The sequence below is a fragment of the Copadichromis virginalis genome, linkage group LG10, assembly GCF_057382275.1.
Source record: "Copadichromis virginalis isolate Kocher_CV1m ecotype Utaka linkage group LG10, C_Virginalis_male_GT1.1, whole genome shotgun sequence".
NCBI classification, from domain to species: domain Eukaryota; kingdom Metazoa; phylum Chordata; class Actinopteri; order Cichliformes; family Cichlidae; genus Copadichromis; species Copadichromis virginalis.
In genome coordinates this window covers 9,060,331-9,087,381 of record NC_140627.1, presented here as the reverse complement: position 1 = coordinate 9,087,381, position 27,051 = coordinate 9,060,331, and the positions used below count along the sequence as shown (strand labels likewise).

General features: G+C 40.4%; 4 protein-coding genes across 10 annotated transcripts in view; 2 read left to right on the top strand and 2 right to left on the bottom strand.

The window, feature by feature from the left end:
- Nucleotides 1–6,729, bottom strand: part of ncor1 (nuclear receptor corepressor 1) — a 62,307-nt gene extending 55,578 nt beyond the window's left edge. For 5 of the 6 annotated variants that reach the window (XM_085469683.1, XM_085469684.1, XM_085469687.1 and 2 more), the window contains exons 1-2: nt 6,488–6,729; nt 2,511–2,700 (exon numbers count right to left, since the gene is read on the bottom strand). In XM_085469683.1, the coding sequence (XP_085325809.1) occupies nt 2,511–2,621 (111 nt within the window). In that variant the 5' untranslated portion in view covers nt 2,622–2,700; nt 6,488–6,729. The remainder of the gene's footprint in view (nt 1–2,510; nt 2,701–6,487) is intronic. The other variant, XM_085469686.1, reaches the window with a different exon arrangement.
- Nucleotides 6,325–19,504, top strand: pigl (phosphatidylinositol glycan anchor biosynthesis, class L). 2 transcript variants are annotated; one of them, XM_085469695.1, is made up of 8 exons: nt 6,325–6,469; nt 7,355–7,523; nt 8,519–8,618; nt 15,136–15,226; nt 16,292–16,359; nt 17,181–17,212; nt 18,383–18,516; nt 19,036–19,504. In XM_085469695.1, the coding sequence occupies exons 1-8, from the start codon at nt 6,452–6,454 to the stop codon at nt 19,162–19,164; spliced, it is 741 nt and encodes a 246-aa protein (XP_085325821.1). In that variant the 5' UTR covers nt 6,325–6,451; the 3' UTR covers nt 19,165–19,504. The 2 variants fall into 2 exon arrangements, with proteins under 2 accessions (XP_085325821.1, XP_085325820.1); XM_085469694.1 differs by lacking the exon at nt 6,325–6,469 and having other exon boundaries at nt 7,185–7,523.
- On the bottom strand, nt 19,196–23,035 carry cenpv (centromere protein V). The gene is made up of 6 exons (XM_085469696.1): nt 22,862–23,035; nt 21,024–21,105; nt 20,826–20,918; nt 20,610–20,679; nt 19,857–19,971; nt 19,196–19,640 (listed from the first exon to the last, which is right to left on the bottom strand). The coding sequence occupies exons 3-6, from the start codon at nt 20,915–20,917 to the stop codon at nt 19,492–19,494; spliced, it is 426 nt and encodes a 141-aa protein (XP_085325822.1). The 5' UTR covers nt 20,918; nt 21,024–21,105; nt 22,862–23,035; the 3' UTR covers nt 19,196–19,491.
- Nucleotides 23,036–23,219: 184 nt separating this feature from the next.
- On the top strand, nt 23,220–25,723 carry LOC146699809 (polyubiquitin-C). The gene is made up of 2 exons (XM_085469691.1): nt 23,220–23,309; nt 23,967–25,723. The coding sequence occupies exon 2, from the start codon at nt 23,975–23,977 to the stop codon at nt 25,574–25,576; it is 1,602 nt and encodes a 533-aa protein (XP_085325817.1). The 5' UTR covers nt 23,220–23,309; nt 23,967–23,974; the 3' UTR covers nt 25,577–25,723.
- Nucleotides 25,724–27,051: the final 1,328 nt, after the last annotated feature.

Here is a 27,051-nt window from a genome sequence, read left to right as displayed (position 1 = left end):
ACACAAAAACAAACATCACCTCACATACCATAACAAACTATAAGCACCTCACAGATGCAGCAACCGGATCATCCTTAGAAAGTAGTGTCTACAAAAGCGACACATTTCTCTGCTACAGATACATCTTACTTTGAATCAGTAAAGCTGCCTCCACTGCCTGCTTCACTCACACTTTTACACATGAACTATAACCTGAAGCACAATGCTTTTTCTTTTTTTTACCCCTTAGCAGCTCATGTAAGCACCATCACTGGCTGTACAATGCGCTGCCAAAAGCTTTGAGGGGCACAAAAATCATGTAACTGTGATGTCCCCAGTTAGAGTCTAGCCATGGACCTGTGCTGCATCTCACCTCATGCATACATACGCACATAAACACATGTCTGCAACCCCACCCATCTCATTTCCTGTAAACTCTGTTCTACTTAATCTAATAAAGGCAACTCAATGGGCATTTCTGCCACTCAGCTGCAACTCTGAGTAGACAATCACGATGCCAGCAATCAGAGATTAAAATCATAAATAATTAAGCTAATTAGCTTTGCTTATTTTGTTAGCTTACATAATTTTATTTTTTGGTTTATTTAACAGTGACATTGCAGATATATAGAAAAAGAAAAACAGCTATAAATGCAGCACAGTTATCCAAGAGGCCATTTTCATCTGTGATCTCACCTTATTAAAACAACAAAGTTCCCAAATTAATCAGCAGGGATAGGCCAATGTTGTATTCTGTCCTTACTCTGACCTCTGCCCGGGGGGTGGGAGGGGGGGGCAGAGATTGCAGACATGGTTAAGCTTACCAGGAATATACAAAAAATATATATATATCCTAGTACTAGAGAATAAGGGCTGGCCTGAAGTGAGGCCCAGTTCCACTCGTTTTTCAAACGTGTCATTAGTCAGTTCACAATGGAATTACTGAAACCAGCAGCACTACTCCTCCTCTGGCAAACTAAAAGGAATGTTGTTGATGGCAAGAACATTGATTAAAATGTCTGTAATAGTCAGGGGCTTTTATCCAAAACCGTATGGGGTAACACAGAAATGTTATCAGCACAGTGTGACTGCCAAACAAACCTGAACAAGCAAATGCAGTTACAGGAAACATTTCTAAATTCCCATTTTGTCCCAGATTTAAGCAAACAATGTGAATGCTCAGAAATGTCCCATCGAGAGTTTTCTGTGAAAGTATGCTTCTAAGAAACGTGTCACTGAAAATGTCCAAACACCATCCAACATTCTCAAATGAATGCGCAAAAGGACGATGCTCTAGAGTTAAATACTGCTACGGGAATTACCACCACACATGGTTTTTCACTACTGAGACTACAAGCAAACTTAATCAGCATCGATGCATTTCTAATTGGTTTAAATAAACAATGTAACACTAATAAATTAAAAAATGGGTTTGGTCTTGGGTTTTGTTTTGTTTTTTTAAATCACTTCAATCTTCAGTTGTAGTTGAAAATGAAGCAATAAAGCTCCTTAAAATCTTAAAAGCCACAAACAACATGACAGTGAGCTTGGTAAAAACTCAACTTTGGACTCGTTTTCCATGCAAAGATGGAATCTGGCTGTAAATTAGTCCTAGCGTGTGCATTACCTTTTCAAATCAACTGGTTCAAAAGCAAGCCCAAAGCCTAAATTAACAACATCTTTAAAGTTCTGCTGTCATTGGCCAATCTTTTATTCACACATAAAATATAAACAAAAACAAAAACTTCTTGGTAAGGAGTGAGGTTCCAATTCAGTATGAAGAGATATCTACTCATACTGCACCCTAAGCCACAATTAACAGAAAGAGGAACAGATTGATTTCATTTGGAATACTAGCTAAAGCTAGACTACTAATCAAATTTTAGATTCTATCCCATTTTTGACATCCAACAATTACAAAAACCAAATGGTGTGTATTTATGCTACAGGACTGATTAATCTATTGCATTTATTTTCACTTCAAAGCTCTCACTTTTTTCCTTAAACCAAAAACCAAGTGCACCACTAAAAGATAGCTTTTAGCCAAGTAGAGGAAGAAAACAAATCACAAAGTTTTAGGTAGTTTCCAGCAGGGAGAGGCAAATGTCATAGCAAGTTTGAAAGGAGAGAGAAAAAAAAGATAAAATAAATAAAATCATTTTACACCTTTTTTTTTTTACTGAAAACAGTAGTGTAATTTCTCATAGAAGTAAAGCTATGGCTCCATAGTGTAGCTTCTTTTGGCATTAGCCCAACAAGCAAAAGATCCCTGGTTCAATCCTGGGAGGACACTGATTGGTCAACTCAGAACAAGTGGTATTTTTGAAAAGTGAAAATAATCTATCCCCTGCTCTTTCAGATATCACCATCAACAGCTTAAAATCTATCATACAGGCAAACACTAATGCAACACGATCAAAGCTGTCAGTGAGATTCTACACCACAACAAAAAGGCTAATAGTGGTTGACTCGGTGAGGATACAAACATGACTGTTCGCTCAAAACAAAAGAAAGCAGAAAGGAGGCTTTACCTGTGGGTGCCGGCTGCTGGTAAAGGTGTACTGGACAGATTGTGATGGGTATCGGCTCTGCTCACTGCTGAAGCTCCCCTGACTCGGGGGGTAGCCCGAGCTACTGGACATCCTGGCTCAGTGCTAGCGGGCTGTAGCTGCTTCACGGAATGCAGAGTTTAGCTAGACCATGTTAGGAGACACGAACCACCTGCACCAGACAGAAACATACATGCACTTTTCAAAGAGTCACATTTAAGACATGAATGTATATATTTTTTTAAAAGTATTTTTCTGTACTTAAAAAAACCTAATCAAGTCATCATATAAGCTGAAAATATTTAAGTGCATGATAAAAATATTTTTCAAGAACCCTGGAAAAATTACGCAAACCACAACTGGAAATGAGCAACACAAACACATAGGCACTAGGGAACAGACCAGTCCCAATGTGATCAGGCTGGTTAAGACGTATTTATATGAACAACAAAGTATCTGTGAGGAGAATTTTGGCTTTGATCAAAAATCACCTCATTCCCAGTGTAAGTAATGAAGTTAACATACCCCAAAATAAAATAATTATAACACTAACATTATTATTTATAATTCAATGAACCTGATTCATGACTGTTTGTATTAAACTAAACCTTTTGTTTTAGACTGTGTAATGTGTAGGGAGCTCAAACATACAAAAATGCACCCAGATTCAAAAGCACCAACAAAAAAGACCACCAATATTTAGATATTTTTTAGATTTATTTTAAAGAAGAAAAAAAAAAAGACTTTCACACCTCCGGCCAATTGCCAATTAATGTTTTTGGACTCTTAGAGTACCCGAAGTGAACCCACACAGGTAAGGGCAGAACAAGACTCCAACCCAGAACCCTGTTGCTGTGAGGAGAGTGCTAGCCATGACTCCACCATGCTGCTCTATATTTGAGATTAATAACCTAAATCTGCAAAATATTTAGTAACTTAAGCTTTAAAATAAATATAGACTCAGCCTTGCTGTAGGCATCACTGTTAAAAAAAAGAGAGAGGTGGAGGGTAGTGAACAGGTGGTTTAATGAAGGAATTTTATTGACATTTTATCGTGAAAATACTGACTATAGGGGAAAGAAAACTACTGTGAGGGTCTATTTCAGCTACTTTGAGTCACAGATGTATTCATACTATTCATTTACTGCCTCCATGTCTTCGGTTACACTGAAATCAGATTATAACATCTGGATAAACGGATTGCAGAAAACCAGCATTTAAATGTCAATTTATTTCTACAATTTATTTTTAAAACTGTGAAGACATTTTCTACACGTGGCACAAGATTCATAGATTTTTAATCAATATATTATTATGGTTTCTATCTTCTGTACAAACAATCTACTGTGTATTGAAGGCTATTTCCCTTTACATGGGAACAGTTTCTCAGATTTTAACAAACTTCTGTTCGGAGGTGGTTTAAACTTTCTATTCATGTTGTTTCATGTTCTTCTGTCAGAATAGCGTCCCATAACTGTACCCACGATGAACAACTTAGCCACTGCATTTAAACAAAACTGGATTCAGATGAAAATTAGTGAGTTTGTCTTGGCTGCGCAGAATCCTGTCACCCTCAATTAGTCAAGCATCGTACAAAGAACAAGAGCCAGGACCGAGCCAGGGTGCATTGTCTTCTCTCTAATAACAAATCATAGAGCCCAGATACTCCAGTGCGTTCCAAATGAACTAATGCACAAAGTTTTGTATTTTGACTAAATATTTATGGATAAAAACAACACATACCAACAATAGGCCTGTAAGACACAAGGAAAATCTGCCATGTGTGACAACAGTGCCAATATCATAGATTACACGATATGACTCGCCATAAGCAAGTACAAGCGTGTTTAATATTCTACAGATACAGGCAATAAATAGGTACACTGCTAACAAAACTCCAAATAATGAATGACTGATAGAAATTTTAAGCCATTTCTGAATGTGCTTTTCCTGAAAATTTGAAGTGTTTGCATGCAGAGTATGAATATATAGTGCATGTACAAAAAATAAAAAATGATGGCCTAATAGTGCAGGATCCTCTTGCAGTAATAATGACGGCACTATTCAGCAGTCAGCACTATACTGATGAACTAAAACTAATTTAGTCTGCATGCTAGTTTACTGCAAACAGTTATAACCGTTACCGGTCACTAAAGTTGAAGAGATGTTACTTTATGGGGCGATCATGGCTCAAGAGTTGGGCGTTCGCCTTGTAATCGGAAGGTTGCCGGCTCGAGCCCTGGCTTGGACAGTCTCGGTCGTTGTGTCCTTGGGCAAGACACTTCACCCGTTGCCTACTGGTGGTGGTCAGAGGGCCCGGTGGCGCCAGTGTCTGGCAGCCTCGCCTCTGTCAGTGCGCCCCAGGGTGCCTTCACACATCACCAGTGTGGATGTGTGAAGGCTGTGTAAAGCGCTTTGGGGTCCTTAGGGACTAGTAAAGCGCTATACAAATACTTACCATTTACCTTTCAATCCCTGGCCAAGATCTATTTTAATAATTAGAAAAAGACTACAAACAACAAAATAACTTGTAACTACCCAACTGGTGATTGCTGGTGGGGTTTTTTTTTAATAAAAACAAATAAAAAAAATAACTTTCATGGCTCCCTTTGTAAACCCTAAATGCAGTGACAAATGTGTTCATCATCATCATCTCCACAAAACCAGCACCAGACAGTCTGTGAATGTGGTTCTTAAATCTATAAAAGGCTCAACCTCATTTTCAACAGCACCTTATGGCTTTGAGCCAAATTCAGGTAGAACAAATCAGCTCAGCAATTACAGGTCAAAATGTTTGGCGGTAAATGAAATAAGAGAAACTGCTAAAAGAGTTCCCAGCAGCCCCACAGCTGCCTGAAGTATTACCATTTTATTGTTCTGAACAAACCGAATCGCAGCATGTGGCGATGACCTTCTATTTACAAGCATAGCTGACACACAAACCAAACCTGGAAAGTATTTTGTTAAAGTCGCAAGGATGAAGCTAGGGAAGTCATATACTTCTAAATATAATTCAAAATAATTTAAAAATATTAACACGTGTCCTCTCAATAAGAAACAGCTAACCTCCTAGGCTCCAGAATGCATTGTCTCTTACAGTGCTTCATTCAGGGCATTAAATCACTTAAACCTTTCTTAACACGATGTTTTCTAAAAGCAGAGCATAATAATAATGACATAGGTATGCTTAGCATTACAATCTGGAACTCTACTTCTTAGGGGCCTGACTATAGCCTCGTTCTCAGTTGTAGTGTATGTTAGTGTAACTTGCAAACAAACCCATGATGGGAGTCATTTCTTGGATCTCTCGCACTTTAAAATAATGTAATATGGCAGCTAAACGAAAATGATGCTCCTGTGTGTTCTCAGCGTCTTAATTGTAATATTCGACCGGATTGGGGTCGTTACGTCTGCAGAATTTAAAAAAAAAATCCTACTTTCATCAGTTTTCTTCGTATCGCGGTAAAGTTCTAGGTAAAGTTAGCAAGTAAATTATTTACAGTGGTCCCTCTGATAATTTCCACACTAACCCAGCAGCTGTGGTGACCTCCCTGGCCTCAGCTACAGGCATGCATGGTGAAATAATGCTGTTGTACGTTGTTATTGTTGTCTTTTAACGCCACACTGTCATATAAACGCAACTGAATTTGTATCTTATCTTGATCGGCGGAATGGGGTTATTTCTACAGCAGAGAGCATCCCCGGAAATGCGCCAAAATCGTGCACGACAATAAAGGTCCATTTTTAAAATATGCGGTACTTTAACGCTTTAGCTTAGTGTCGTGGCGTTTAAGATATTGCTGTTGTTGTCGCTAGCTTGCTAAGTTAGCCGTATTTCACCTTTGAAATCTCAACCACGTCGCCATCTTGCAAGGCAGATTTTCAGCGTAGACCGGGGCGCTTAAATAGCGTGCTAATTAGACATGTTGATGTGCTGCATGGTAACTATTTTTACTTACCTCATTATAAGAAAATATATCGATGGCAGAGAAAGGGTTCCCTGTGCAGAAATATGTGGCAATAGTTGATTGTAAATCCGCGGGTTATGGGCTGTGGACGACTGTGCAGTCTGAAGGCTGCGCCGCATTTGTCGGTTGATGTCCTGGCAGAGTAAAAAAGATTCCCCTTATTATTAATGAATCCCCAGGGTATATCTAGTCCTTAAAATATATGTATATACGAATAAAACTAGACTCTGCAGAAAACAGAGCAAGTGGCTGCCAAATGCCATTTTTTGCGAGGAAATTTAAAATATTATTTTGGAGTGTTATATATCTGCAAGGACAATGTAATGGTGTGACAACTAAATCTTCCCCTCAAACACGGTAATGTTCTCAGTGTTTTTTTCTTTATTTCACTTTTCAGAAACGATTATTTCTCTCGATTTATACAACGATATAAACGTGTTCCTTCTTATATTTATTCAGACAAGACAGAAAATTATTCTGTCTTGCGTTCTCATTATATATCTATTTAAAGTGAAACGAAAATAAAAGTCACCGAGACTGCAATTAGTACAAAAAATATGGCAATCGTGGGAATAAACATGTGAACCCATGCTTGTTGAATTGAGTTATACTTCCAGTTGCTGCGTTAATTAATAAATGCCTAACGTTAGTAACAGTTAAAAGACTGCGCGAGGGGTGTTGTTTTAGGGGGGGGGGGGTTACACATGGAACCATTTACACTTCAGGCTTTTGTTTTTACACGGATTTTATGCGGTAACGGTCAAAATAATGACTTTGTACTTGGCTGTCATCATAATTTTGTCCTATTTGGCTTTGATAAAATGCATTTTTTTTCGACATCGGCGGACTTTGGTGAAGTCGTTGAAGCGTGCATTGAATGCTCCATCAAGCAGAGAAACAAACGGCGAGGATATCAGAGCTCTGGTCGTAACTGCGCATCCAGATGACGAGTGTATGTTCTTCGCGCCAACGATCATACGACTCATTGAATTAAATGCCACCGTACATTTGCTCTGTTTGTCTGAAGGTACGGTGACAGCACACTCATATTTGCATACTCAAGAAAAAAACCAATATAAAGATACAGAAAATTAAAATGAAAAGTGGTCCTACCTGCTAATCGGATAGAACCATATATTTATATATAGACCAATTAAAGACTTGTACCCACTTTTTGTTTGTTTGTTTGTTTGTTTTACTGTCAGTTAGGGTCACACTAGCTTTTCTCCTCTGCTCCCTGTTGTTCTTATTTGTCACCACACCTCAAATCCAACATAAATGTATGCACACAGAGCAGATCCAGGCAGAGGAGAAATGAGTGAACAAACCGTAACTTCAAGCACATTTAATGATTTATCCATCCCGTTTGAGTGCATGCAATGCTCTGCAGACATACAGGAGCTCCTTAATTTTCCAGCAGTTATTACACCACAAGAGTACCAAGTGCTCATGCATCTTTCAGGAGTACAACACCAATTCCTAAAAAGTTAAAATGCTGTGTAAAAAGTTAGAACACAATTCAGTGATTATTCACATTTCAGACAGCATTTCCAATTTTTTGCAATTTGGTTTGAAATATAAAAAAAGTATAAGAACTGAAAGAGAACATAATCGATGTACCTTCATACCTTCCCTTATGTTGTGAACTATGTTCATTTTTTGTATGTCATTGCACTGTTGTCTATGTCCTTTTTATTTTACTTCTTCTTCTTCTTCTGTTTTGTTTTTGAATTTTGAATGATTTTAGTACCTACCTTAAGCCTACATCCTTTGTGACAAGCACTGCTTAAGTTAAAAACAAGTTGTCAGGTACCAGAAGTGCAATCAAAGCTTCCCAATAAGTGGTACAAGAACAAGAAACATGGCTGTTGTTCAGAGTTCTCTTTGGGAAACCCCAGTCCTGTTCCAGAGGCCATCTGTACGCCACCCCCATATTTAAAACTATAAAAACTGCTAATTATACATAATCTACTGCGATAATACCATATCTAACATCTAATGTGACCTCTACATGTTACGCAGGAAACTACTACAATCAAGGAGCTCAGCGTAAAAAAGAACTTCTGAACAGCTGTGCCGTGTTGGGGATACCAGCGTCCAGAATCATCATCATAAACCACAAGTAAGAAGCCATCTACCCCAAGCATGCAACATAAAAATAAGAGTCATTCTGTTTTTTGCCTTTCACAATCAGGGAGTTTGTGCCACTAAATATACAGATGTGTGCGTTGTCCATTGATGTATGCTGCCCTCAATTAAGGAGTCAGGTCTCAGCATGTGTTCCTGCTGGAGCTCATCACCCCCTCCCTGCCAACCAGTGTCTATAAGAACAAATAAGAGAGTTGACCACAAATCACAACCCTCCCATTCTCACTGTGACAGCTCCGATGTAGCCTGACCTGATATATTACCTTTGTGTCACAGGGGAAATATATGAGTAGGCTCTGGAGGCAGCGATGGGTCAGCCCTGTGGGACAAAAGGCTCTTTAAAGACCTTAAAAATTCCATCACGGAATCAGTCTATTGATCCTTTTATCCATTTACAGCTTGTATATACAGATCTATTTAAATGTGCATCTTTGAAAGAGTCAAGTATTTATAGAACAAATTATCATTAAAGTATCTATTTCGTTACTTTTGAAAGTCTTTAGAAGAACATTTGCCTGTTTGTACACCCGGAGCAATCAATCAGCCTGTTTAAGCAGTCACAAAGGATTAGTTAGCGATCCCTGGGAAAAAATAACTGGGCAGACTGGGATGTCTGTACCGGAGCTGAAAGTATTTGTTGGAAGTTTTATCATGTTAGTTGCATGATGATATTTTTCTCCTGAATACGGAATTAAATTATATAAAATGGGACGCGACCTAAATAAAGCCCTTTATTCTTCAGTATTGTGTTCAAAACTTGACATTTATGTCAATTAAAGGTTTAGTGATGTGTACGAGGTGATCCTTTTAGTAATGCTAGTTCTACTGGAAAATCTATAAAAGTGTGTGTCTCGGGGAGGCAGGGGTTAAAGAGAACTGTGTCACTCTTTGGTGGCACAACAATTTTCTTGCGGAAAGAAAGATGCCCGTGCATTCCAGTTTTGTTGCAGAAACACAGAACAGGTTATGCTACAGCTAAAAGCACAATAGAAGGTCAAGTTACACAGAAAAGGTAATGGTAAAGAGTATTGTTTTCCCCTCTCCTGTGGATCAACTGTGCAGCTTTTCTTGAAAATGTTGTGGTTTCTAAGAACATCAGGGCTGCCTACATGTGAGTGTCTCCATGTTGGCTCACCAGGAGAGCTGTATGAACTCTGCACTAACCTGGAACTCAGTTATAAGCTGGCAGACTGCCCAGGTTGTCTGCCCTGGAGAGTAGTGTGTGTGTGTGTGTGTGTGTGTGTGTGTGTGTGTGCTTTTTTTGAACTCACATGCACACACTTCCCATTTTATCATCTTGTGCACACAAAATATAGCTGAACTTTGATCTTAGGGCTCTCTGCACTTCTGCTGAACTGGAGTGTGGCCCATTTTCCCTTTCTTTGTATTTTGTTGTTTGCCCAAAACACACACCTAATCAGCACTTTAAGAGCCTGAGTTCCACTCTCTGACAGTCAGCCTCTCTCGTGCTCTCTCGATCTATCCCACCCCTCCTCCTCTTGTCCATGTCTACTGAAGGCAACTGCCAAGGACTGTGGGATACATTTTGGCCACGCTCTAAGCACTGCTAATGTAGGTCATTCCAAAATGTTTTTCCCTTAGTGTGTCTGTACACAGCTAGCCAGTCTTTGGCTTTTTGCTCTTAACCCCCTCTGTTCAAGTTCAAAGTTTGAAATCTAACACACAATAGTCAAACAGTGCTCAATTACACAGGCAGTGCTGTCTTTTAGGCATAATCTCAGCAGGGATAGGGCTATGTAGCCTTCAGATTTAGAGGCATTTTTCTACGATTTGAATAGGAGAATCAGTGTGCGTCTATTTGTGCACATCTTTTAGCCGCATTAAGCTTATAATGTTCACGTTTGCCTAATTTTATAATCTATTTTTTATACTGAGGTGTGTTTCTAATATTCATAAATATTGGATACTCATGTGAACGCATATATGTCATTGTAAATCTCACTAAAATAAAATTGTTTGGCGATGTTTGGCGATCATTATGTGGTTTGTCAGATGGGTACAGGGAGTGATACTGATAGCTGATATTAAGCACCTGATCCCCTCCAAACAAGGACGTAAGGGGGGAAGTGAGCAGAATGATTTATTTAATTGGTTGATTATTTTGGGCAGGTTTTAATAAGTGAATTCTTTTGTACATCAGTGTGTCATAAAAGTATGCATACTTGGGCTCAGCCTCTCAGTAATTTTTGAGCCTTTTTCACAAAGTTGCTGTGTTATATTGGAGAGGATTGGGAAAGATCCAAAGGATATAAAGAAATATTACAATTCTTCTGTTTTTGGTCCCTCCAGCTGTGAAACATTGATCCCATATGCTTTAGTCATTGGGGAAAATAGCTGATGTTTAGAGCCACAGAGTTTTTGTTGGGTTTTTGTTCGATGTGGCTCCTTTTGTAATGCAACCACTAACTAACTAACACTAAATAATGTGCTGACTGTACATAATAACCCCCACTGGTCACAGCAGATGGCTGCCCCTCCTCTGAGCCCGGTTCTTCCGGAGGTTTCTTCCTGTTAAAAGGGAGTTTTTCCTTCCCACTGTCGCCAAAGTGGGGCCTCCTGGTGGGCCACAACGGTACTGTAGGTGAGCTGTAGTTATATTTGGTGGTGATTTTGTGATATTACTCATTGCTCTGACCTAAATTTACTGCTCTTCTTTTGAAGTTTGTGCCCCAGTGGCAGGTGAGTAACACTTTGCATGTGACTGGGTAGCTTTAGCAATTTTTAACCTACGGCCTCTGTTGTTTATGTATATTTGAATTACATTTTTTTAAGGAAATACATCACTCTCTCTTGTACTTTGATTAGAGTGAAGATTTAAGATTGGGTGGGCCCTGTTGGATTTTCTGCTTTTTAAGCAGGCCGTAGGATTGTGTTTTTTATATGTCAGATTTCGATGGTACTCACTCACAACTGTATCAGTGTTCTCCAAGATCACAGGAATAACATGCGCCTTCTTCTTTACATTATGATTTTCCCTTTAGTGCACACTGAATAGGACAGCTGTGTTGACAGTATCTAGGGGCCCCGGTGCATGTTGGGGCCTTTGTGATCAAGCTCAATCTGAGCACGCTCTGCTGCCTCTCCACTTGCTCCGGCATTACCTCTTTCTGCTCCCTGGAACTTGATTATAGCTGCTCGCTGCACAAATTCAGCCATTCTTCTTCTTCATGACATTATCTATCAGACTAAAGTGAAGTCTCACTCTGTCTGGCTTACCTCATTTCTTTGTGACTTCAATAATTGTACTTCCCTGTTAACATATTTCACGTGTACTCAGAAAGCTTCTCGCAGAAGTAAACAATCAACTAATAGCGTCTGTTGTCAATTGGATTAGTGTAGTTCTCTGTAGTCATGTAAACACAGAGCTCAGCACAAGTTTCAGGAAAGGAAAGTGGTACTCGCAAGCAGAGACAGCACATCCACACACAAGCATTAAATATACATTGATCAGTGGTTAAAAATAGTCCTGGCTGATTTATAAGCTCATGGCAGGGCCAAGTAAACCGTGATGAGATGTTCCAGCCCGAGTATAGCCAGAGGTACTTTTACTCAAGATTCATTTGTCAGCAGCACAGATCGGCCTCTGTGTAGTCACACTGTTAGTTTTCCATTCACCGAACCTTGCAGCCAACAACAAATTTTGAATTTTGTCACATTAAATCCCTCTTTTTCTGCACAAATTACTTCCAAAACAACAGTAAGATAATAATTTCCATGGTGAATAGCACACACCTATTCCATCATGGTTCTTTTTCTGCAAATAGTTAAATATGGGTAAATATTGGCCATACCTGCAGCCGCACATGTCTGTAAATTATCATGAAACGTCACGTGTAAGCTAGTGTTGTTACTATAGTTGTAACTGCCTTATTACACTGGCCAATTGTATTAGGGGCGTACAATTGGCGCGTAGTGGCATCTCAGCCATTCCCAGCAGGACATATAATCTGACTGTGTGGACAGAAGTCTGGCAGTTGCATAGACCTGTGGTCCATGTGACCAGACTAAACAAGCCCTCCCTGACACACACACACACACACACACACACACACACACACACACACACACACACACACACACACACACACAGAATCCCTTTAGTGGGCCAAAGTTCAACAACTGCATACAGATGCCTGCAAGCAATTAGACATCCACATGCAAAGCTGCAAAAGGGAGCTGGGGAGGTTACTTTAGGACATTTTGCACTGTTGCCATGGCAAAGCTGACACTCAGCCTACATCCTGCTTGAGAAAGGTCAGGTGTCTTTTATCTTTTGTTGTTCTTTTTTTTTTTCTTCTCTCCTCCTTCCTCTTCCAGCTTTCACACAGCTACAGTTATCGAGAGTCATTCAAAATGTTTTGAGTAATAAACAATTAAATGCAGCAGTGAGAATAATGCATCATGAATATCTCACTCTGGCTTTATTCTCTTTTAGCCCAAAGCAGGTCCATACACACTGCTCTTATTAAATGTAGGTCACTGGTATCCAAGTGCAAGAGTGGGGCATTCACTCGAAGACAGACAGTTTTAAACTATCTGTGAACCCCTAACCCTCTGTCCCTCCCTCTGATGACACAGTCAGCCCTCCAACCCAACCCCATCCTCCACCTCTTACAGCAGACCCTGACCACTCATTGCTCATTGTTAGCAATGAAGGGGAGGGACGCAGCTGCTGACACACAGCCGCACCTACCCCCATTCCATGCACGGTCTATATACAAGCCTGCAGCTAGTTGCCAAGGAGACAAACTATCAATCTCCAAATGTTCTGGATGGCTTTGGGTGCAAATTTTACCAGAGATGGGGCTTGGCCCAATTTAGAAGTGATTAACTTATGGAGCTCCAGATTCAGGAATTCTTGGAATGTTTTTCAAAATAGGTACATTTTTACTTTGTATCTTCACAAATACAATTAAAATGAAATAAGAAAAAATGTTACACAAATTTACACAATACATGGAAATCTGAATATTGGATTTGAGAACAATGTGTATGTATTTCACCTTCTTTCATCCTGTAAACAGACTCAAAAATGTTCATACTGGAGAATATGCAGGTGGCAAATGTTTGCTGTTTTTAACTTAAGAAATGTCGGCAACTGGCTCTACATACTTGCATGCATGCAGTCTCACATGTTCCACCCACATGTTAGCCCAAGTGTACAACAGTATGTCATGGCATTGATGTATCTCCCTATCTATACGTTTCCCTTGAAAGAAAAAACAACATCACTCTATAAACTGCTGTTCTAAATATTTTTGTTTCTTCCCTGACTTTGTACACGCACATGCCACAAGTTTACCTTGAGCTAGAAACATTTGTCAGATATTCTGGTCCATATCGGAATGACAGCATCACACAGGTGCTGCAGATTTGTCGATTGTACATCCAGGATGCAAATCTACCCTTCCACCACATCCCGAAGGTTTGACTGGGATCTGGTGACTGTGGAGGCCATTGAGTGCAGTGAACTCATTGTCAAGGTCATGATATGAGCTTTGTGGCATGTTGAGTTATCCTGCTGGAAGCAGCCAACAGGATAACTCAGAAAGGGATGGACGTGGTCAGCAACAAACACGGGTGGCCTTTGACGTTTAAACGATGCTCATGGGATGGTGGCGCTTATTGTGGTCTTCTGCTGCTGTAGCCCATCTGCTTCAAGATTCAACATGCAGCACATTCAGAGATGCTCATCTGCATACTATGGTTATTATGAGTGCTTATTTTAGTTACTGTTGCCTTCCTAGCAGCTTCAAACAATCTTCTAGCCATTCTGCTCTGACATCAACAAGAAATTTCACCCAGTGGACAACTGCTCACTGGATATTTTCTCTGATTATTCTTTGTAAACTGTAGAGATACTCATGCAGGACAAATAAGCCGTTTATGACCATCTGGCACCAACAACCACGCCACGTTCAAAGTAACTAAAATCACATTTCTTCCCCATTCTGATGCTCAGTTTGAACTTCTGCAGGTCATCTTGGCCGTGTCTACAAGGTTAAATACACTGAGGGATCAGTTGATGAGATATTTATGTTAATGAGCAGGTGTACTTAATGCAGTGGCAAGTGAGTGTGTTTATATTGTGTTTCTTTTTTTCTCTGTCTCCCGAGTTTAGGACATTGAACAACCATAGAAAGCAGTGCTTCCGTTTTATAGCCTAAAGGGAGTGTGCATGTTAGTGGGCCAAGAGAGTCAGCAGGCCAAGTGTGATGTTTGTGGAAACGAGGGCCTCCAGGCGTTTCAGATATACACAATACTAAGGGCCTTCAGATCCATAACCTCTGTATTTCCCAGCGCTCCCACATGTTTGTATTCTACAACAGCCCTTTTTTTTTTTATATATATAAAATGCTGTGTTAAATGTTCAAACTGGTTACAAAGCAGACACTGTATAACTCTGTTTTAATACTAACTGGATACATAACCGCAGTCCCTTTCTTCCTTTTTTTTTTTTTGCCCTACAGAAAACTCCCAGATGATCCCAAAGCAGAATGGAGCGTCTCATTGGTCTCCTCTGAAATCCTGAAGCACATAAGAGCTCACTCCATCAACATGGTACGCCCCACTCTGTGTTTGGTTCGTGCCTTTCAAAGAAGTGGCTTTTGTGTCATTTCCTGTTCGGTGTCACCGCACAATTTCCCCGCCATTATATGTTAGAAATACATGTACTGTATTGTTTTCTTTGTACAATGTGTTTTGGCACCGCAGCTTCCTTGTTGATTATCCCAGTTTCACGGTGGTCTGCATAATAACCTTGTCAGCTGCCTTCCTTTTCAGTCCTAACTAGACTGCATTTTGAGGCTCCTTGAAGCCAGGGGGAAATGGCCTGTGCTCTGTGTGTATGCAGAGATTCTTATCATACTCAATGCAGTTCCGCACTATTAGTTAATGGGAATGATGTAAATTGAGAATTGGACAATTTCTTTCTCAGCAACAACAAAAATAGTCACTGAAAGCACAGCAGCAGTAATGGCGTGGGGTGGGGGTCTTCATGGTAGAAAATGGAGAAGCACGACTGAGTTATTCTGCTTTAGCTGCTGATCTTTTTTGGCTATCAAAGATGACAAACAAACAGGCAGTCTCCTCCCATCCTGTCACGCGTCACAGCCAAAAGCACCTTTAGTGAAAAAGTAACTTAAAGAGTCCTTTCAGTTGCAAAGAAAACATTTTCTCTAATGAATATAAGCAGGGGAAAGCACAGAGGAAACAGACTTCCATTTCCTTTTTTTCCAACTGAATAATGTTGTTTCTTTGGTTGAAGTGTTTTTGCAGTTAGATGCAAAGATCATGCGTTATTTATAACATATTGGTTTGGCTGCTTAAACTTGTGCTTGATTGCAAAGTCATGGTAGAATATCGCCTGAGCAGAGCAAACACTTCAAGTCTTTTAGTTGAGTTTTGTTCTCTTCCCTTTGACCTGATTTTTTTTTTCACCTGTTTCCTCTGGTGCGCAAGCATGCATGCACAAAAAAGGCTTTTAAATATCAGTTGTCGGCTGCCAAAAAGCCTCCACAGTCACACACATAAACCTAAGAAAATCTTTCTTGCTGCCTTTGCCTCAGCTTCTAGATACCCAGACTCGGCTTTTCACCCACACAGTGACATATTTTGTTGTTTCAGGTGCTGACCTTCGATGGAAGCGGCGTGAGCGGCCATGCCAATCACATAGCTATCTATAACGCCGTCAGGTACAGGAAGGACTTTAAAGATTTTTGCCATCAGGAAAACCTTTTTATTTTATTTCTTCAGTTCCTTAACTTTAAGATGCCATTTTGAGGGGATACTCTGTGACTTAAACACAGAAAGCAATTCACCCTGCTATCATTAAACACAATCCAGGAAAATGCTGAACATTTGGACCCACATCAACATCCATCGTTCCAAATGTTTCCCCACAAGTACACACACACACCATGTTTTTCAGAATTGGTCTGTTACATAGCTGAGAGGTCATCCAAACAGAGTCCTCAGAGGCACTCGGCTCTGCTCCCAGCGAGCAACAGTAAATCCTGTCCCTGAAGTGGTGAGGTGGGAGGGCAGCTTTGGTTTGGAGAGGCCGGCCAAGCAAGAAGTTGCATCAGACTGTTGGTTTGAAACCAAAAAAAAGAAAAGAAAAAGTGTTTTGCACACTGAAGAGAACATCGTAGTCCCTGTACCACACTTACCTGTCTGTGCAGTGAGCCGTGCTCTTTTCTCTCATAAGGCTCTCTGTTCATTTGTGGGCCTTAATGAGATTTGTGCTCTCCAGATCGAATCTGGAAATTCCCATTTGACTGGAACACAAAAGGGGGAGAGGCTGAGTGCGAGTTTCACAGCCTCTAAATCTTGACAGTGTGCTGTCATTTTCTGTCAGCGTGTTAATAACCATTGCATAAAAAAATGCAAGTGCAGGAAAACTTCCAAAAACCTCCCAGCATTTGATATATCCTTCGACACACACACACGCAGAGTGGCCACTTCCATGACATTTTCTGTGTGCAGCACTGATGTTCACTATTTTGTCTTACAGGCATCTCGCTTCCACTGGAGAAGTACCCAATGGTAGGTTTGACACTGGGAGAACTTTTAAGAGGTTTCTAAGCTTAGGAGCGTTAGATTCACTGATCACTCTCAGAACAGTCGTCTGTAAAAGTAATTCTTGGGGTACTTTATCCTGCTTACAGTACAGTATGCTTGTGAATATGTTCATCACCATGAAAGCTTTAGGTAGCACTTTATATTAAAATGCAAAGTTCTTTCACAGGAGAAACGGCACCTCTCCAGCTGCGTTTTTGCAGAGAACCATGCAAAGTACACTGGCTGGTTTGTTAATGTACAGCGCCCTCTACTGTTCATAAAAGCCCCATGAGCATTGTATCTCCACTAAAGGCGCTGGTCTGTTGGTGGCAGCAGGAAGAATGAATTGGACCTAAACTCTAAATGTGATAAGAATGTACCATCAAACTTCTGAAGACTTGTTGACCGCAGATATTAGAATGTCTTTTGTGAATCTTTTTTTTTTTTTTTTTTTTAAAGGAATTTCCAAAATGACTAAATTTTCACTTTGTTTTTCTAAGTTCTTGTGGTGATAAATTCTGGGAATTCTTTCTAACAGAATGTAGAAGGAAAAGTAGGTCAGTGAGGTGGGGGGCCATGCTACACAACCTTATTTGCTTATCTGATAAACATTACAGCCCACAGGCCATATCAAAGCATACATATTTGAGGAGAGAGGTGATAAGAAACAGACATTCAGGTAATCATGAACCCACACCATAAACACAAACACACTTGTTTCTGTGGTAGAAGCTCGTCAATCCGCTTTGCCCACATGAGCTCAGTGGATGATCTTGACCAGCAGCATGCCATTAACTGTGGTTCTTTGTTAGTAGGAATTTACACCTCAGCTGTTAGACTGGTCTTACAGTAAAGGGGAAGTAGATGAGAATTCAGAGTGACATTAATCCTCGTCACTCAGCTGTAAAACAAAGCTCCCTGCTCTTTTCCTAAACCTCTAAGGTTCACGTGTTTCTGCCACAAGACAATAACTGAAAGAAGTACTGACAGTTTGTGTTTTTGTGTAGCATAGCAGTACCAGGCATTCTCACTTCAAACGAACTGTATCACAAACAATGACGTTGTGCTGGCGTGGCACCTGGACGATGGCCTCGTTAATTGTATGCTTCTGAAATAAGCATTTAAAAACATTAACAGCTCTGTCTTTTCTCCCAGACTGCACTTTGCTCTCCCTGGTGACCGTTGGCCTTCTCAGGAAGTACATCTCCTTCCTGGATGTTCCCCTCAGCTGGTTTCTGCCCTCGTGTGTCTGCTGTATTATAGGCTCAAAGCCCTACAAGCAAGCCAAAGTAAGCCTCCAACTAGAGACTGTGTGTTGGCAGGACTTTATGTTCTCTACTCTGAGAAGTGCACACTCTAATAAGATCATGTACAGTCTACACTAACACTCAAACTGTCCCTGTTTTTAAAGGAAAGATACATTTGTCAATTATCTGTTATCATTTCCAACAGTTTCATTTTATCTAACATGAAACTGTTGGAAATGTTTTCATGTTATATTAGATAACATGACACTGCTGTTAATGTGACTGAGGGGAGAATGGACCGGGAGATCGACAGGCAGATTGGGCGTGTCTGCTGTGATCCACGCACTGTAGTCATCTGTAGTGGTGACGAGAGAGCAAACCTGTTGATTTATCGATTGATCTACAACCGCGAGCTCTCAGTATTGACCAAAAGAATGAGATCGCAGATACGAGCTGCAGAGATGAACATCCTCTAAAGGGTGGCTGGACTCTTTCTCAGAGGTAGAGCGAGAAGTGCGAGTTGTATTATCTCCCTTAAAAACAACTTTGTGTCTTTTTCAGGCTGCCATGCTGTGCCATCGCACTCAGCTGCTGTGGTTTCGTTACCTCTACATCACGTTCTCACGCTACATGTTCATAAACACATTCCAAACCATTGCTCAGGGACCAAAGAACCTGAAGATCTATTAAAAGCTCTGATGCACTGATTGCCACATTTCTTGCACTACAGGGAATTTAGAAGCTGTTTACAAATGTCTTTGATACTCTGTTAACAGCAGTAGGTGATATGCATTTTTCTTAAACACTGTTATTTTTTACATAATATTTAATAATAGAAGAAACTTCTCATCCTTTTTTGTTACAGAAAAACTTTTATTGACTCAGTCACAGCACTGTATTAAAATATAGAGTATTTAAGCTTTTCCAAGGGGTTATGACTTTTTTTTATTACTTTAAAGACCAATGAAAGTACTGTTGAATGTTTCTGATGTCATGCTGATTGAAAAATAAAGTTTCTTATATGACAGTAGGTTGGTTTTCCTCTGGTTTTGACATGTCTCTGATAGTTTCGTGAACTTGCATACTTTCTTCCCACTTCTCCCCACAAAAGTTCTCCACTGTGACACTGTGCACAGTACCTGGATCCAGACAATGTGGAGCAATGCCTAATTGAGATGAAGACATGAATAACAGAAGGTTGTCATTTGATTTGCATTCAAATCCCACTGTGAACATACAGTTTCTGTGTGCTACAAATAGCATAAAAACATGACATTAAAGAGACAACTGGGTTGGTTGGTATGGAGTAAACATTAGCGGGGTGTTGAATTCTGTTTACAACACATGAGACCAAGTGTGTCGGTGAGTTGTCAGGGTCATACCATATCCGTCTGGGTTGGAGCGTGGTGTGTAGAAACTTTGAACTCCACAGGTTTTACAGAAGGTGTGTTTTGCAACATGAGTGTTAAATGTGTACGTGGTCAGATTTTCCAAACCCTAAGAATGGAAAAAAACAAAACAAAGTATGCTAAAATTCAATGTAAATTTTAAATATCCAGGATTGTAGAAGTCTTGGGTCAACCCTAATTTTGCTAGGTGCAGTAATTAATTTTAATATATGTGCAAACATACATCAAAATACAGTATATAAGGCAAAAGTAGATTTGAATGAAAGTCAGTATTTGGTATAGCCACCTTTATTCTTCCACACAGCCTGAATTCTTCCAGACGAACTGTCCTGTAATTTATTTAAATAGTCTTCAGGAAAAATTGTCTGGGATTGTTTTTTAGGAACATGACTTTCAGATACTGCTCATCTGCTGGAGACAGGCCTGCCAGTCATTCTTTTGTCCTCCACCTTACAGTTTCCTCAGTTTTTTTTAAGGCCAAGATATTCCATGTTTTTAGCTAACAGCTTGAGTCAGGTGCTATTTTATGATTGAATGATTCATAGATTCATAAGCCATTTGACAACCTTCAGAAAGCCTGAAGAATTAATGGTTAAGACCACTTTGAAAAATTATAGAAGAGTCTGGCTCCTTTGGAAGCAATACATAAAAAATAAGGGTGCCTCTAGACTTTTGCACAGTACTGTATATTAAATAAAACAATGCGTTTCAAACAAAGTTCCTTACCTGTAAGAGCGTGAAGCGATTTTTTGGCACAATGAAATGATGATTTTGCTTCTTTGTGCAAATGCTGCAACTGGAGAGAACATATCAGTTCATATGGATTAAAGTGTACGTTGTTGTTTGAAATGCCTTCAACATGGCATGAATAAGATATTTGAACGTTTAGGCTATGTTCCAGAATTACTACCTAGTTTCTATCACTGAATTAATTGTTCATACTTGCAATGAAAAACATGGAGGTCTGGGGAATTCCAGACTTCAAATCGCACAGCCCCACAGTGGCAGCCACCTGTATGTTTCACCAGGTCCATGCTGTAATTGAATCAGTATAAATACATTTACAGTGAGATTTGGTAAGGATTCACCTTTTTAAGCCACGTGAAGGAAAATGCTAGAATGTCTCTATCCAAGTCTTACGTAAAGTTCAGGTTGAAAGGGTGTCACATGTTAGTTGTGAAACTTGCTGACGTGGAGCTCCCAATCAAAAGTTCCAGTCATCCTGCCATGGAAAACAATGAACCTGATTAAAGTGCAGCTCTGATAAGAACCACATTTGAATTGATAAAGAACCTTTTACCTACAGAAGCTAAGCTTTTGATTCAAACACAGCAACTCATGTACTCATTTTATATTTAAAATAAAAGTCAGATTTCTTGTTTTTCCAAGGTGTGAACATGTTGATTCCATGTTAACCAGACCTACTTCCTGCTTGCAATCTTTTCCTGGAACACTTTGAGATAGTCCACATAACAAAGAGCAGGGCGAGGTACAGCAGGCTTGCACAAACACATTCCTCAGAGGCAGAACTAGATCAGCCAGATGCCCTGCTCTGTGTTGGAAAGCAAAGGCGTGGTGCATCATGAGTTGGGTTTCATATGACACAGTGCCAGAGGGGTGGGCTAACAGAATGCTGTGACCCAAATACATATTTTATTTGAATCAGGGCTCTCAGAGCTGCATTATAGCCAAACTCCCAAAAATAGAAACCCACAAGGCCCCATGAGCCCAAGCTGATTTAGTTTACAGTGCTACCTTAAATAGTGGTGGGTGCTAAAAGTGGGCACTGATCAGTAATTACAGTCCTGGAAATAAACTTTGGAAACCAGGAAATACAAAAAATTAGATGCTCTAAACAGATAGATCACTTAATGACCTGCAGTCATTCCCTACAATGTTCAATCTGACTTTACCTTGTTGGAATGTTCTAGTTTCAACTGCGTGTTGACAACATGCTGAAACTAGATGAACTCGTGTTTTCTTGATATTGCTCATGGAAATAAAATGAAGAGATGTCATATTACCTGAGGGACTTACAAAGTAGGTGTAAGCATTACACTAAAGCTGTTAGAACTGTTCAGCCCAAGCCACAAAGATAACAATATGTCTGTGAGGCCTGAATAAGTTTATTATACTCTATGAGGAAACTAATTGTTTATCATTGTGTTCAGCAATGTAGATAATGTAGTTGAATTTCTACCCCCCATACAGGTTTATCTCTCCAGTGGAGACTTGACAATGACCTGTCTGTGCATGTGCATCATGAGACTAAAGAGAAACATACTAGTCATGCTTTTACTTTATAGTAACTTTTATGTGCATATTTTCACTGATAACAACTAGATTCAAATAAACCAAGCTAGCATTTGAATAAGCTACTTAATTTTAAGTTACACAGTAACAGATCCCTATAAGTTGGCAACACAGCAAATAAGCACATCAGGTCTGCTAAACCTTGCTTATCATCAACGTTAGGTGTGCATATACTGTGCATCTATGCATACACGGTGTGCCCATAATCAGTATTTTGTACTGATGTCCTGACTATTCATCATTAACGCATTCTTTTTTTTTAGATGCGCAGTGTGGCTTGCTAAAAAAAAAAATGAGGTCGGCCATAGAGGCGAACTTCCGCCTTAAAATATCCCGCTGTCGCGTCAGCTGCTATTACATTTACTAAGCGCGTTGCCATCTGTTAAAGGTTGAAATATCTGATAGAGATGAACACACTTCCTGAGTGTACATGTCAGTCTTCGGTATGTTAGTCATACGAATAGTCATTCTGACATGGCGAACTCTTATTTTTCAATCTATATCCATGACGCGACGCTTGAATGTGACACGTAGCCTATACTTCTATAGCCTAAAATATATATAATGGTTTGTCGATTTAGGTCACGTTTAAGCTCCTTTTTTAACCTTATTGTCATAGCCAGTCATTGGACATAACCATAACTTTATCGTGAAATGTTACTTACTGTAACACAGCAACCAATCGCTGATCAAACAAACAACTGTGTCATCCAATCAGAAGCTCGGGGAAGATTCCCGTTGCTGTGCTGGTTCGAGCAAATTCCAGAGTCGTAGTGCATAGATGATATCATTCCGCGGTGGAGGATTTATGAGTGCATTCTTACAAACGTAATAGCTTCGACTTTGAAATAATTACGTTTATGAGTAAAATAATTAAAAAATATATATTATTGTAGAACTAAGTTATAAATATTGGACTTATAAATATTGAAGCAGTGACTTTTGGGAGGGTGGGAACTACTTATTGACGCGGATGGAGATTTCTGGATGACGTGTGCACCTCCATACTATATAACACACTGCTAGACATTGCTCCCGCAAACCTACCTACGTGAAAGAAAAGAGAAAGACAATTTCGTGCCTCAGAGCAGTTTTTCGCCTCACTTACCAGTCGTAAGTATTTTCCTATTTCTATATCTTTTGATATTCCAGAAACGTTTGTTTTTAATAAATATGTTGCATTAGTATCATTGTGTTGAACGATATTTGGGTTGCGCTAACGAGAGGTAACAAAGGTCTCCAAAATACAGTAGTTCTTCCGAATTATATTTTTCTCTTATATAAAGTTAATACGTATTTCGTCGTCGTTCCATTGTCGATTTTCTTTCTTTTTACTACCCTTTTGTTACGCAGCAGCGTTTTGGTAACGTTCGCTTACAGCAGTGACTCAACATTTCCAGTAACCTCCATTACCGGCTGCTGAACAAAAGGAAGGTCACTGAGATCTCAAAATGGCGCTTGGGCTGAAATGGCTCCTGCTGTTCTCATTCTTAGGCGCTTCATAGTAATATTATTTAATACTTTTTTCTTTTCTTTTTTTAAAGAATTTCTTTTTAATCCATATTTGAGCTTAAACTTAAAGTAATGTAATTTCTAATGCATTTATTTATTTATTTTTGGGGGGGAGGGGGGGTAAAGAGCTTTTTAATCAATAATTCATCTTTATCTATTTATTCATATTTATCTGATTTTGTGTGTGTGTGTTGGAGTAATGTGGAATGTTTTAAATTGCTTTTAATTCTTAATTAATATCCATCAAATTTTATACAGGCGCAAACATGCAGATCTTTGTGAAAACGCTCACTGGCAAGACCATCACCCTTGAGGTTGAGCCCAGCGACACCATCGAGAACGTGAAGGCCAAAATCCAGGACAAGGAAGGCATTCCCCCTGACCAGCAGAGGCTGATCTTTGCTGGCAAGCAGCTGGAAGATGGCCGCACCCTCTCTGACTACAACATCCAGAAGGAGTCCACCCTCCACCTTGTCCTGCGTCTCAGGGGTGGCATGCAGATCTTCGTGAAGACCCTCACTGGCAAGACCATCACCCTGGAGGTTGAGCCCAGTGACACCATTGAGAACGTGAAGGCCAAAATCCAGGATAAGGAGGGCATTCCCCCCGACCAGCAGAGGCTGATCTTTGCCGGCAAGCAGCTAGAAGATGGCCGCACCCTCTCTGACTACAACATCCAGAAGGAGTCCACCCTCCACCTTGTCCTGCGTCTCAGGGGTGGCATGCAGATCTTCGTGAAGACCCTCACTGGCAAGACCATCACCCTGGAGGTTGAGCCCAGTGACACCATTGAGAACGTCAAGGCCAAAATCCAGGATAAGGAGGGCATTCCCCCCGACCAGCAGAGGCTGATCTTTGCCGGCAAGCAGCTGGAAGATGGCCGCACCCTCTCTGACTACAACATCCAGAAGGAGTCCACCCTCCACCTTGTCCTGCGTCTCAGGGGTGGCATGCAGATCTTCGTGAAGACCCTCACTGGCAAGACCATCACCCTGGAGGTTGAGCCCAGTGACACCATTGAGAACGTCAAGGCCAAAATCCAGGATAAGGAGGGAATTCCCCCCGACCAGCAGAGGCTGATCTTTGCCGGCAAGCAGCTAGAAGATGGCCGCACCCTCTCTGACTACAACATCCAGAAGGAGTCCACCCTCCACCTTGTCCTGCGTCTCAGGGGTGGCATGCAGATCTTCGTGAAGACCCTCACTGGCAAGACCATCACCCTGGAGGTTGAGCCCAGTGACACCATCGAGAACGTCAAGGCCAAGATCCAGGATAAGGAGGGAATTCCCCCCGACCAGCAGAGGCTGATCTTTGCTGGCAAACAGCTGGAAGATGGCCGCACCCTCTCTGACTACAACATCCAGAAGGAGTCCACCCTCCACCTTGTCCTGCGTCTCAGGGGTGGCATGCAGATCTTCGTGAAGACCCTCACTGGCAAGACCATCACCCTGGAGGTTGAGCCCAGTGACACCATCGAGAACGTCAAGGCCAAGATCCAGGATAAGGAAGGCATTCCCCCCGACCAGCAGAGGCTGATCTTTGCTGGCAAGCAGCTGGAAGATGGCCGCACCCTCTCTGACTACAACATCCAGAAGGAGTCCACCCTCCACCTTGTCCTGCGTCTCAGGGGTGGCATGCAGATCTTCGTGAAGACCCTCACTGGCAAGACCATCACCCTGGAGGTTGAGCCCAGTGACACCATCGAGAACGTCAAGGCCAAGATCCAGGATAAGGAAGGCATTCCCCCTGACCAGCAGAGGCTGATCTTTGCTGGCAAGCAGCTGGAAGATGGCCGCACCCTCTCTGACTACAACATCCAGAAGGAGTCCACCCTCCACCTTGTTCTGCGTCTCAGGGGTGGGCAGTAAAGAAATGATTCAATACAATTCCATTAATGTTGCTTCCTTAAAATAAACAGCTGATGGTATGAATGCCTTGTTACGAAATTGTTACCCACTGCTAAGTTTTAACCTTTTTCGACCAAATATTGCATATCAATAAAGGATTGAACGCCATTTAAGTGTTGCTGCTTTTTGTATATGACAGACAGCAATAGGGTGTGAGACACTGATTTTTTTTTTGGGGGGGGGGGGGGGGGGGGATGTTTATGTTGAAAAAGAACAAGCCTGCAAACTTTAAACTTTTCTCCTGAATAAAACACAACTATACTATGTCTGCCTTGAACCATGATTCATGTAAAGCTGTGGCATAGATTATAATCAAAGCATACTTTTTTTTCTTTTTTTCTTTTTTTTTTTTTTTTTTTTAGAACAAATACTTTTATAAACTGTCAGCCAAAGGACTTCTGGTTCCATGCATGTTTAGATGTAAACAGCTAGATATGACATGCAAGAAATACAGCCTTTCATGTATGAATGTGAAAATACCTTAGGAATAAATGCAAATTAGTTAAATATTGCCTTGAATTAACATCATGTACTACTAGCTACAACAAAGTTTCATGATAAGGGTCCTGAATTAAAGGACATTACTATACCTTTGCCTGCGCTTCAGTGCTAAGTCATTGCAAAAACGGTAGTATGGTTAGGTTCACCTTCTGGAGAACGCTGAAGGTTATCAGGGTTTTTTATTTGCAAAGATGCTGTGCCATCTATTGACATCAAGCAGGTTACCCAGAGGAAAGATGGTAGACATAATACTGGGAAATAACATCAAGGGTTTATTCCTGGCATGTGCACACTACTGTATCGTAGAAGAAAGCTTAGATGGAAACTGATCTCAAAGTAAACAATAAGCATATTAAAATAAGCTAAAGTTTGCCATGTCTTATTTCAATTGGAACATATACCTGTGCACTTATGTTCACCATCATCTAAAACAGTAAATGTGGTTGGACTGGCTCACAAAACATCTGTTAGGGTGTTAACATTTAAATATAAGAAGCCTCTCCATGTAACACATACCTATTGAAAAATGCTTAATGAGTGGTAGATCAATGATTTTTTTTCCATACAGTTGTTGGTCTGAGGGATCCTCCCCAATAGGATATTATCATCAGATGATTTATTTCCTGTTTTTCACAATAAACTGGAATATTATGCAATGAGGCTCTGTTGCTTATCTAGGAAATTATTCTTAATTTTCTTCCTTATTACTATCTCTTCTGAGTCAGCCATGATGTCCTCCTCTGTACTCTTGCATAGCCAGCTGAATAATCTCATATGAGTATTAATATTTTAACTAACCTAGCTGTGGACTTAAACAGCTATTATTCTTGAACTACCTTTCTGATGATCTTTCTAAAACTTTCTGGAATCACACACCTGTATTACTAAAGCTTTAGTTATCATAGCTGAAGCTACCCATGACTATATAAGTAATT